Below are 11761 nucleotides of genomic sequence, written 5' to 3'. Positions count from 1 at the left end.
CACACCTTTCTCCGCTGTGGTGGAGGCTGGACCAACGAAGAACAATGTGCACCATCTCTGCGCGGCAGAGCAGTGCACGCAAGAACGAACGCAATCGACGCGGTGACCTTCTGAATGGGATCGTCCATACTATCTTCCGCGCATCTTTCATGCATAACGTGTGCCGCCATGCAGCTAGGCGCGTCGGTTCGCAGTTCGCCTCCGCTCTGCGGCGGCGACTTCGACGGCGTAGATGGATGAATGGACATACACTCCCGTCTGAGTACAGAGTGAATGTTAAGGAATGCATGCTGGAAGGTGTCCACCCCGAGAACAGTGCGATTCCGCCGCGGTCAGCGCAGCACTCCATGGTGCATGTACCTGAGGAGACAAAGAGGGAATCGCCGTGCTGTTCGCCGCGTTTTTAACGCACGAACCCGACTCGACTTGTCTGCCGCTGCCTCAAGGGTTGGCGAACGGAATCCAACTAATACAAAAACCAAGGTTAAATCTCGGGAGAAGCAACAAGACGACGACGGAAAACGTCATCGCCATGATGTTTTAATACACCTCGTTGCAATTACAACATTAAGCAATGGACACGGTGGATGTTTGGATATTTTTATGAAAAGAGTTTTAATCATATTAATATAGCATGTATCATCTCCTGGTGTACCGCGTGCAGTTCATTTCCTGTTGCCTTATCAGGTCATGGTCACGATGCGAAGCACATGCCACAAGAGAATCCACCGTCAAGGCAACCAGCCATCGTTCAGGCCACCAACAGAGCCGTCTCATGGTTGCATTGAGCCACCGCCATGAAAAAGCCCCGCCTGTAGTCTTCAAGGCGTTCCAGGCGACGCTGACCAACATCCGGAAGCTCTCCCTCCACAGCGCCCGCACCTTTGTGAGCGAGGACGCGAACGCGACGGCGGTGTGGGCATCAGTCACGTCGACGTCGCAGCGCATCCTGGACACGCTATCGTTCTCGGAAGAGGTCACCGACGGCGAGGGCAGTTTGACGATTGCCTCGAATCTCGACTTTGACGACGGCGGCGATGACGTTGACTACGACGAGATGGAGTTCCTCATCGACGTGTTCGTCCCGACCCAAACGATTCGATCGGTGGCGTTTGGTGGAAGCGACACCTTAACCGTGAATCCCCGTGTTCTCGCCAACGCGACGGACGCCCATGTTATCGTGACGGCCCTCAGCGACGGCGACATGTTCCTTCAGGACTCGGACCTGGCCGTCTCCTCGGTCTCGTTGGTGGCCGTCGGGTCTGGAGATATTCAGTGGGTTGTTCCGGCGCTGGCGATCGCGACCTCGCTCAACGTGCAAACCACAAGCGCCGGCGACGTCACGCTCGTCGCGGAGACATCCCTCTCGGCCAACTCGGTCGAGGTCAACGTGCTCGGGTCAGGAGACATCTCGCTATCGTCGGCCAACTTGACGGTGCCTCAGGACATCACGACCAATGTTCTAGGTGTGTTGGGTCCAAGTGGACGACCCAATCTTATCGTGCGTCATAGGGTCGGGTGGCGTGGTGTACCAATCGCACGGCGCATGCGGCCACCACAAGTTGTCGGTTCTCGGCTCGGGGCATGCTGACACAAGCGCTATCGCGTGCGAAACGACCAAAGTGTTGGCCGTGTCGAGTGGAGATATCTACGTGACTGCGACAAAGGAGCTGGTGGTGTCACGGCTCGGGACCGCGTCAGTGTACGTCTCGAGGCCCGAGCCTCCCATCGCGTCGGGGGATTTCAAGCTCGTCGACGCTGCGGCGCACCACAAGACCAGGACATCAACAGAGGACATTCCACGTCATGAAGTGGGCATTGGCGATATCTCGCGCCACTCTCGAAGCGATCACGTCGGCCTTGTGGTGATTTTGTTGCTCGTGGTTGTGATTGTGCAGTGTTGCAAGCGATGCTGCTGCAAGCGTAAAGCCAACAAATCCGCGGCTACGATCGCGTTGCAGCCTCAGCACCAACCTGTGTATTACCACGGAGGCCAAGACAACGCCAGCCATTTCTACCCTTCAACTGGTGCTCCCGCCGGCCCAACTCAGCCACCTCCGCAACCCCCAACTGCACCGTACGCTTATTATGCGGGTCAGCACCAACCATCGGCGTCGTACTCGGGGACGTCCAGCTACACGCCCCTGACGCAGTCTCTGAGCAGTGCTCCGTACCAACAGCTAGCGACGAATTCGCACGCACAACCTTCGATGAACGACCAGGGCATTCTAGGTCGGTCGGCTCCGACCTACCCAGTCGCGAACCCAGCGTTCGCTCTAGGGCCGCAGCAGGGTCAACCCACTGCCCCTGCATATCCCACAAAGTTTTAGCGTACAGGCAGTTGCTTTTGCAATCAATTGGTGCTGGGTCACGATGCCATTCCATTGTTGTCGTGTGCTCGAGGTCGAGGCAGTGACCACTGCATCACACTGGGGGCAAGGGCTGCACAGAGAGACCGTCGAAAGCTCCGGGGCTGAACGCTTGCCCCATCCATTATGTCAAATTTTTTCCCAGATTGGCTACGGGACTCTTGGAAGTTCTCTCAGGAACATGGTGATAATTCCAAGTGAGGACAAGGTCATGTGGGAGGGTACCTCGACCGTGCCGACGTTGCATATAGCGAGCTTTCTCGACGCCCAAATAATTTCTGACTGTGTGCCTACCCTCCTCTATGATGCAGGTAGGTGGTACCCATTGGCTGGGGTGATGGTGTGGACGCGACGGCTTCGCAAGGCAAACCCCCTCCAGATCTTCCACGGCGCGATGATAAATATCATGAGCCCTATCACAGCTAGGACGATCCAAATCGTAGGTGACGAGTCCGACGTGTTGGTGGCCTCGACATCTTGTGTCGGGAGCGGTGCCACAACGAGCTGAGGAGCAGGGTTGCAACAATCGAGTCGAGTTCCGCCAACGTTTGGACAGCAACCAGCACTGAAGTAGCAGCAGCTGAGCGGTGCATCTCCCGGTCCTGCCGTCGCGCATCTTGGTGTGGCAGCGCAGTACGTCTCGATGGTGGCGCTTGACGAGTTGCTCATCCTTGACGGCCAACTCACCAAATTTGGTGTGGTGCGCCGCCGTGTGTTGAAAAAGCAAAGAAACCTGATTGGCCAACAATTTCCTTCCATTTTCATCCGGCGTCTTGCGCAGGGTTGATATATGCCTGAGCACGGCTCAAAATAGTTGTCAAATTATTTCCCTCAGCGACATGCAACCCATGAAAGGAAACTGGACGTTCGACCATCTAATTCATGTAAGAATGGATTGTCAAGTCCATTCCAACTCGATGCAATCCATTTATCGCTTGCAAAGTTGTGGCGGTTGTATGCGGTTCAAAGTGACGGAACTCTTAACGTAGAAATCTGCAGTTGAGTCTATATTGCTTGGCGAGATATTTCGGGAAGATATTGTATTGTGATTCGTCGTGGCGTTTGATTGGCTCAGCACAATTTTTTCTGTTTTACGTAAACTGCGACACCACAGCCCGTGCTGCGACAAGGAGAGTACGTGATGAAATGGCCATGCGCTGCGAGAGAGGCGACGCTCGAGGGATTTAGTGGGTTGCCCGCGTGGGAGGATTCTGGGTGGCGCGGTGATTGAGTTGGAACTGGAGGATCGGCGTGTATGTCCAAAATGGAGTCCTTTGTAGCCGTGAATTTTCAACTTGGGCTACATGTACCCACATCGCACCCAAATGCAACACGAACGTGCTGCACATTTTCTGGATGTCCTCACTGGCCTCCACCAGGCTACGAACACCACGCTGCGCTCGAGATGCAGCCCCCTACCACCTTTTGAAAATCTGAATAGCCAAATGTGGTGGCGAACACTCAGCTTGAGCTCACGATTTTTGAGTCTTCTAGAGTTGTGTTGAGGCACGCAATCGTTGACTACCTGTACAGTCTGCAGGCCGGGATGTGGGGCGCTAGTGTGGAAAAGTCACAACGATTTGACACAAAATATGATGAATGCATTGAACTCAGGTAATTGAACCCAGGAGAGCACCCACAAGCAAAGCCGACGACACGAGCGCAGAGGACGTGGCGAAGTTGGCTTGGGAAGTTGCTGGAGTGGTGGCCTCCGTTGCAGTAGTCGTGGTAGGGGCGTTATTGCTGGACAAACTGGGGATAGGAGTTGTCGAGATTCTTGTGGTAGTCGAAGGAGAGACCGTCGTGGACGTGTTGGACTCAACTGGCCCACAGCAGTCGAATCCAGGGCAGCAACCTTTCGCGTCAGCGCAGCACCACAACGCCGTGTTGTTTGGCCCTGCTGTAGCGCACTGCGGGTACGCAGCGCATGAATTAATCTCCGCGCTCTCAACATACGCGCACGTGAGAGCCAAGCACGCCAAGAGTCTGCCAAGCGAAGCCATTTTCCACGTCGTTTCGCGACCAAGTGGAAGAAGTAAAATGGAGCAATAAAATTTAGTGTGCGCATGTGTCATTTCCGGAAAAAAACAAGTCCATGTCCGGAAAGCCACTGAACGATGCGCCAACATTCTGCTCCATGTCGCATCCAATCAGAGACATGTGTGAACATTGTTCGATTCGCGGGAATTCACCTCTGCGCGTCGACACAGAGCGGTTGTGTCGTATTCCTCGTGGAGGTAGAACGAGTGCGCCTATAATGACCCTTGCGCGCATGGTATCGACGCCCCGATGCGTCCAAGCCACACCACGAAAGCGCACGTGGTCAGCGCTGTCCAACCTCTGTAAACGTAGAAGCTCACGGCTCCATGTTTTGTCCCAATTAAGTACGATCCAAGTTTGGAACACCATCAGCGCCCCGTCGGTGCACGACGTCGTTCGGCATGTGCACGGAATGGTCCTGTGCAGGTCGCCACACGACGGTGCGGCCAATGTCTACCCGTACAGAACTTGTTTCCATGCACGATGGAAAGCTGCCGCGAGTGCATTCTACCGTGGCTATGCTTCATTCGCACTCCTCCACAACGTTACAGAGACATGCATTTCCTGCGTTTTAAAAAATAGAAGGCATGTTGACTCGACCATATATTTTTATTTTGGGTGTGACCAGTAAGTACGGTATTCACTGGCGTACTTCCGAGAGCCCCTTGAAATTTGTATACTGCCCATGCCACGACCAATAAAAAACGCCCACGGACACAACACACGATTCGCCCCAGACCACGTTTCGCAAGCAATTCCACTTGGGGCCGACGATGACCTTGACTACCTCGCTGAACATCCCAGCGCCGACGTGCATTGCGCCGATGAAGTGCTGCGATCTCGACAAAGCAGGATTGACTGGCTTGGGTTGCGGGGTCTCGACTACGTTTGTGTCGGCGGCGGCGCTTCCGACCAACACGAGCGTGTGGCGAATGCACGCGTTTCGGTCGCAAGGCTGTCGTCGATCAAGTGAACCGATCGCGCTTGTGTACGGAGACATCGAAGATGACATGTATGTCCGTGTGCATGACCAGTGCGTGACGTCTGAAGTGTTTGGATCTCTACGTTGCGACTGCAAGGAGCAGTTTGAGCATGCCAAAGCGATGATGGTCGCCCAAGGTCGAGGTATGCTGATCTACATGCCGCAGGAAGGCCGAGGAATTGGATTGTCGAATAAGGTACATGCGTACCACCTGCAAGATCAAGGCGCTGACACGGTCGACGCCAACCGCGTGCTCGGCTTTGAAGATGACTACCGATCGTATGAGCCCGTGCTCCACATTTTGCAACACTTCAACTTGTCCAGGATACAATTATGCACCAACAACCCGCGGAAAATCCAGCTTCTGACCGAGCTTGGCGTCAATATCTCGGCCCGCATCCCCGTTCTCGTCCCTAGCCAGAAGCACAACCAGGCGTACCTCGACGCCAAGCTCCACCGCATGGACCACTTGCTGGTGCCGATTCCGCTGGCCGAGGAAGCATCAAGTACATCACAAGTCGCAAGTGCTACCGCAAGCGAACCTGGTCCTCTCGACCTTGGGCCCCATCAGCAGCAGACCACCCACATCCTCGTTATGGTGGGCAGCGTTCTCGCCATGGTCGTGTACATGCTCGTCAACAGTATTTAGAACCCATACACATCGTTAACTATGAAAAAGTCGATTTGAATCATGGATTGACATGTGAAGAGCGAGCGACCCACGTGCATCGTAGCCATCACGCTCGACGGCGTATGGACTGGGACTTCAATCACTCAAGCGGGTTACCCCAACGCACGTGCACATCTATAAAGGCAATGCTTGCGATCGTCGAGTCACAAATGCAGCCACCACACCCAAAGACGCTCACATTCTCTTCAGGTCAAACGTGGTGCTGAGAGGATGCTTGGGTGGTAGCCCCATTCGAACATGGCTTCGATTCGGCCTGCGCAGCTCCAGGATGAAAGAATTGCAAGCGTAGTGTAGCCATCGTCCAACTAGTGCACTTGCTCTAAGTTCCGAAGCGTTGTTGTGCCCTGCCGCTCGTTGCGCACGACAAGATGGAGTTCTTTTGGAGCTCCTATCTGGCTTTCACACTTTGCTAGCCGGAGTCGTCGCCCCCACGTCGCCCTTCGCAGGATGGCAAAACGCGGATTGTTTCGTATAATGTTATTTGGGTTAGTGTCGTGCAAGTGTACCTAATATGGAGGCGCCATCATGCCACCGCCTTGGTGGTGTGGATACAAGTGCTGCGGTTGTTGGCACTGCGGATTGAGTTCGTCGAACCAGGGGTGGCTCAGCGCTTGCTTGGCCGAGATGCGTTGCCGAGGTTCGTAGACTAGCATCCTCTGCGCACCACAGACCCGCCGTCAAGGTAGGCATGATCACCGACCAGGCGAGATTTGTAATCGTACCATGAGCAAGTCGACTCCGCACGCATCCAGCGACGGTACAACATCGTGCCATGGTTGCGGCTGCCACTTTGGAAAAGACGTCTTGAAGTCGGGCAACGAGCTCACGCCAGGCCACATGTGATCATCGGGGGTGCCCAACACGCGAAAAATGCGGAACAATTCGTCGATTTCCGAATCGCCTGCGGGGGTTCAGAGTTGGCGTAACGAAATGTAATCATGTCAGGATTCGACACGATCGATCTACCTGGGAACAACGGCTTTCGGTTGAACATCTCGGCAAAGATGCACCCGACACTCCAGATGTCGATCGCGGTTGAATAATGCGATCCTCCGAGGAGGATCTCGGGCGCGCGATACCACAACGTGACCACTTCGTGCGTGTAGTTGCGCATGGGAATGCCAAACGCGCGCGCGAGGCCAAAGTCCGCCAGCTTTAAGTTTCCTTGAAGGTCAAGAAGTAAATTCTGGGGCTTCAGATCCCTGTGCAAGACACGGTTCGAGTGACAGTACGCAATGCCCCTACGATTCCAGATTTCGATGAGAGGCCTCATGTTCGCTCGCGTCGCGAACGCGGGGGGAGGGTGCATTACAATAGCATTTGCTGCACGTATCGCTTGAGCACAAACGGGACAAGCGTCGTGCCGTGAAGATCCATAAAATGCTTGAGATCGTGGTCGAGGAATTCGAAGACCTGGACAAGACCATCCTTCGTGATGCAAATATAGAGAAAGGAAACCCATCACGCGGATGTACCAGATACAGTTTGTCGGCTTGATGCACGACGTTGTACAAATGCACAACGTTGGGGTGGGCCAATCCCTTGAGCAGCGCGATTTCACGCATTGCCGTGCTTGGCACACCTTCGTCTTCCGACTCCAAGCGGATCTTCTTGAGCGCGACGGTGCGGTTAGTGTTCAAGTCGACGGCCTTGTACACGACTCCATACGTCCCTTCGCCGATCTTGGACACCTTCCGGTAGTTGTCCATGCCACCAAAATGAGCAAGTGCAGAGCGGCCTGGGTTGGCGGCGTACATTCCGCCTTCGATTTTTTGAGACGATCAGTCCTATCTAGATCTTTGTATGAAAAGGTTTTATTGCATGTACGATGGTGAACGAGTGAACGTACGTTGATTGTACGTACGACGTTTCTGATGCGCAGCCAAACTGCCAATGACCTTATCGGGCGATTCGGATTGGCCGCAGTACTTACACCAATTTATGTGTTCCACAGTATTTCACGCATTCACGACCTGGACAACTACAAGCCCAACAGGTTATGACGCACCGCAGTGGCAACTTTAAACATGCTTGGTGGTCGTTGTGCCATCAACGGTCATGGCGTCCAATTGTTTTGACGAATAAAGGAGAGCAGCGAGGGCGGTGCACCCTATTCCCCATCGTCATGAAGCATACATTAATTAAATTCACACTATTTTGGTCGAAGATCTGAAACGGTCAAGCGGATCTTGTAACAACGACGCATCGTGTGTTGCGCCGATTAAGGAGGTACTCGATGGGGCAGCGACTCAGTTGCTGTGGCTGCGGGTCGCGGCTCCACAACTTTGAGTCCAACTACTGCAGTATGAAGAACCTGCCACAAGTCGAAGACGATAGCTGGAAAAAGTACAGCTCGTTCAACCTGCACAAAGCTGCCCTCCTTTCCGAAGACCAGTCGTATGCACCGCCACGATACGTGGGGCAGTTTTCTGCCGAGGCAGCATGGGAGCTCTAAACATACATGGCACGCGACTCAGCCCATGCCCATGGCAGATATCCTTCTTCATCCAACAACAGTCCGTGTTATAAGCCATTAAACATTCTATCGTCACACATCTATATGTCCCATCCATGGTGGCCGCCTCCCGAAGGCGACTCGTCAAACTTTTGAGAACTGTACTTGAACCGAGCGCTGCTGTCTTCATACGAGTCCCCTTCCTTTCCCGGCGTCGCGCCGTTCAAACTGCTCACGGACGACATGCTCCCGTGGTCATAGTCGTGGCTCGTGCCGCTCTTGAACGACAGTTCGTTCTCATCCACAAAGTGCCGCGGGGAGGCAAACGGGTCATCTTCGTCTTCGATCATTGCTGTCGTGTCGTCTACCGCGTAAAGAGGGCCGTCTCCTCGATTGCCGCCGTCGTAGCCGGTGTCCGTGATCGACGGCGAAATTGATACCTTGCCCCCATGAGGCGGGGAGACAGAATTGATCGTCGAGGCCACCGTGGTACGATCGTCCTTGAGAAGTTGAGCGTGCAAGTCACGGTTGCCGACTTCAGGACGCTGTCCGCAGCAGCAACGAGCTCCCATCTCCAAACCGACGGTCAACGAGTTGTGGGCCATGCAAACCCTGAATGCGAAACCGATCAACTCACGATCAAAATCCCTCTATAATTCGATTCACTGTTTCAATAAATGCGTACCAACTTTGCAGCCACATATATGCCCATACAAATCATGCGTAGTCTCTATAACCTTTAATATTAAATATCTTAGGTACCTGGCGCGTTGATGAAACGGCTGCCTCCAACATGTAACAGGAGAAGATTTCAATTTTGCAAGTGGCCCCGTGCAAGCACCGCAGCAGCAACGCAACCTCGTCGCAGTCGGACCATCGCCTTGAAAGATCGTGCGGGCGTGGGGGGACTTCGAAGCAAACATTGAGTGACTTGAGTTCTGCTTGGACGAGGGGGAGGTGGGAGGTTTTCGACCAACACTACAACCTCCCCTTTGAATCTGCCCACGATGCTGGCGGGATTTGTACCACGGGCAGGGGCAGGCGGTACCTGGGTCGATGCACACAGTTCACGAGCACACGTTATCACGACGACATGTCTTGTTCCTCGCAGCCATGGGCATCGTGTCTCGCTCGCCGAAAAGTGCTTTCGTAAAAAGCGCAATATCTCGTCGGATTCCGATCCATTGCATGCGTCCTCACGACTATGGGGCTGCCACTACGTTCTGCGTCCTCGAACTCGACGTCGATGGTCCATCGGTTGGACGTGGACGTCCGAGAGTGTGAGGGGCAACTGCGACCGTTCGCGCGCGTGATGTCCCCCAAGCAAACTCTCAACGTATCGTGTGGCCAATGAAACCACGTGGAGGCGCTATTTATAGCGCAACGCCCATGCCGCAGTCGCGCGCTTGGCATTCGACGATTGCGATGTCAGCACATGAGCTACTCGACATGAATGAAGTGTTTGGCGGCGACGTCGACGGGTCGAAAGGTACGACAGTCTCGCGAGGGTGTCGAGTGTGCAACGATGGGGGTCGTAGTAGAATCGATGGACCCTGTCCTGATCGAAGATGCTGACATGCTGTGCGACACGTTGAATCAAATCTGCGAGCTCGAGCAGCAGCAACAACAACACCCGCCGAAAGACGTGTCCATGATGTCGTTCGCGGACGACCTGGACGTCATGGACTGGGGCAAAGCTGACGAAGATCGACCAGCCGAAGCGTGCACGAGCGCTCCGTTTTCAAGAGTAGCAGCAGTCGGACATGGCTCCAACGATACAAGCAAAGCCGTCGAAGACGCATTGTACGGCGACGACGACGACGACGATGACAGTCCTGCTCCGTCGACGTTGATCAAAGTCGAGATTGAATCGATTCAATCGCACGGTGTGACCGACTCGAAGGATGACTGTGGCCTTCTCTCGGACATGCCCAACATGCTCGACATGTTGAATGCCATGTATGCCGACCAGGCTAGCGACCCCCAGGGACACGACGCGACCACCTGTGTCGACCAAGGGCCCAAGTTCACCCCCCTCAGCATTCACATCCCAGCACCGATTTCGATTCCACACTACCAGCCCCTCCAGCCTGCGACGGTGACATATCAAAACACAAAGCTTCTGGCCCCCCACAGCACCCCCAACATTCATTTTACCTCCCCTGTGTACTTCAGTCAGCTCGCCCCTCCTCCACATCGAGAGGCCACCGTGAAACCTCAGCCGCCGTTCGCGCGGCCGCCTCCGACTGGACTCGCTGCGAACGCGCTTCTCTCCCCAACATATCAAGGTGCTCACGTACCTGCGCATTTCGTCCTGCTCTGACGTATCGCATTGGCGCAGGACACGTGCTAGCCAGTCGCTTGTGTTGTCCAAAAGCGAAAACCCCAAAAGCCCTGCCACGATTCACCCATTCACCAGACATCGCCGAGCAAAAGCTCATGCGCATTTTCTTTCAGTACTGCGATCCCGCGACCAAGTGCCTCAAGTTTCCCCAACTCTTGTACGGTCGTGCATGGATGTGCGACTCTGACGACTCGCTTCCACGTCGTAGGAACATGCTGACCAAGCATCGCATCAAGGAAGAGTCCCCGATGAACCTGAGCATTCTCTTTCCCCCGAACGAAACCACGACAACGCCGTTTCCACAGTCCCTTTTTCCGTCGGAATCCGACACGTTGACGTTGGACGCCTTCCGAAATGCATTTCAAATCTGCAATCGTTGCACCGAGCTAAAGCGAAAGCAGTCGGCTGCGGTGGTGACAGCGGGCGATGGCAACCCCGTTGTGGTGTCGGCATTTCCTCGGGTACGGCAGTCATCGCACGCGTAGAGCACTGTGGACAACTCTAGTCGAGTTGCATTGTCTTACTCGCTTCGTTTCTTGTGTGCGTAGGACGTGACGGACGACGTCGCGCCAGTGCTCGTGCGCGTGGTACCGCTGACGTATGAAGGTCCCAAGATCAAGAGCTGCGACCATTTTCAGTGGACGTGGTGCGAGGGATTCGACAAGACGGGCAACGAAAAGTGCAACGGTACCAACAGGCACGACAAGTGCCCCAAGTACTTGGCCAACTGCACACTGTGGAAGCACCGGCTGCCTCCGAAGAATCGCAAGTCCAAGGGCCCGGACGAGATGGACTCGCCCGCGAAGAAGCTCAAGTTCTTCTCCTAAGTAAACACGCGCCGTTTCAAATCCCAACATTTTCTCCACACAACGGGTTTCCG

General features: G+C 54.6%; 6 protein-coding genes across 7 annotated transcripts; 5 read left to right on the top strand and 1 right to left on the bottom strand.

Moving 5' to 3' along the window:
• Positions 1–626: 626 nt before the first annotated feature.
• H310_10701 (hypothetical protein) lies at positions 627–2465 on the top strand. Its single transcript, XM_008877144.1, has 2 exons — positions 627–1466; positions 1513–2465. Exons 1-2 carry the CDS (start codon positions 635–637, stop codon positions 2328–2330), a joined length of 1650 nt encoding a protein of 549 aa, XP_008875366.1. The 5' UTR covers positions 627–634; the 3' UTR covers positions 2331–2465.
• Positions 2466–5120: 2655 nt separating this feature from the next.
• H310_10700 (GTP cyclohydrolase II) lies at positions 5121–6087 on the top strand. Its single transcript, XM_008877143.1, has one exon. It carries the CDS (start codon positions 5183–5185, stop codon positions 6038–6040), a length of 858 nt encoding a protein of 285 aa, XP_008875365.1. The 5' UTR covers positions 5121–5182; the 3' UTR covers positions 6041–6087.
• A 501-nt stretch (positions 6088–6588) lies between these two features.
• H310_10699 (CMGC/CDK/CDC2 protein kinase) lies at positions 6589–7791 on the bottom strand (the record flags this gene model as incomplete). Its single annotated transcript, XM_008877142.1, has 5 exons — positions 6589–6738; positions 6805–6983; positions 7049–7323; positions 7395–7495; positions 7558–7791. The coding sequence occupies 5 exons, from the start codon at positions 7789–7791 to the stop codon at positions 6589–6591; spliced, it is 939 nt and encodes a 312-aa protein (XP_008875364.1).
• A 527-nt stretch (positions 7792–8318) lies between these two features.
• Positions 8319–8537, top strand: H310_10698 (hypothetical protein; the record flags this gene model as incomplete). The annotated part of the gene is made up of 1 exon (XM_008877141.1): positions 8319–8537. One exon carries the CDS (start codon positions 8319–8321, stop codon positions 8535–8537), a length of 219 nt encoding a protein of 72 aa, XP_008875363.1.
• A 116-nt stretch (positions 8538–8653) lies between these two features.
• H310_10697 (hypothetical protein) lies at positions 8654–8974 on the top strand (the record flags this gene model as incomplete). Its single annotated transcript, XM_008877140.1, has 1 exon — positions 8654–8974. One exon carries the CDS (start codon positions 8654–8656, stop codon positions 8972–8974), a length of 321 nt encoding a protein of 106 aa, XP_008875362.1.
• Positions 8975–9923: 949 nt separating this feature from the next.
• On the top strand, positions 9924–11737 carry H310_10696. Of its 2 annotated transcripts, XM_008877138.1 has the most exons (5): positions 9924–10026; positions 10079–10825; positions 10879–11038; positions 11090–11342; positions 11430–11737. In XM_008877138.1, exons 1-5 carry the CDS (start codon positions 9927–9929, stop codon positions 11706–11708), a joined length of 1539 nt encoding a protein of 512 aa, XP_008875360.1. In that variant the 5' UTR covers positions 9924–9926; the 3' UTR covers positions 11709–11737. The 2 variants fall into 2 exon arrangements, with proteins under 2 accessions (XP_008875360.1, XP_008875361.1); XM_008877139.1 differs by having other exon boundaries at positions 11090–11737.
• Positions 11738–11761: the final 24 nt, after the last annotated feature.

The sequence above is a fragment of the Aphanomyces invadans genome (assembly GCF_000520115.1).
Source record: "Aphanomyces invadans strain NJM9701 unplaced genomic scaffold supercont1.27, whole genome shotgun sequence".
NCBI classification, from domain to species: Eukaryota; Oomycota; class Saprolegniomycetes; order Saprolegniales; family Verrucalvaceae; genus Aphanomyces; species Aphanomyces invadans.
The sequence above is the reverse complement of the archived record's forward strand: the minus strand, read 5'-3'. Positions and strand labels throughout refer to the sequence as shown.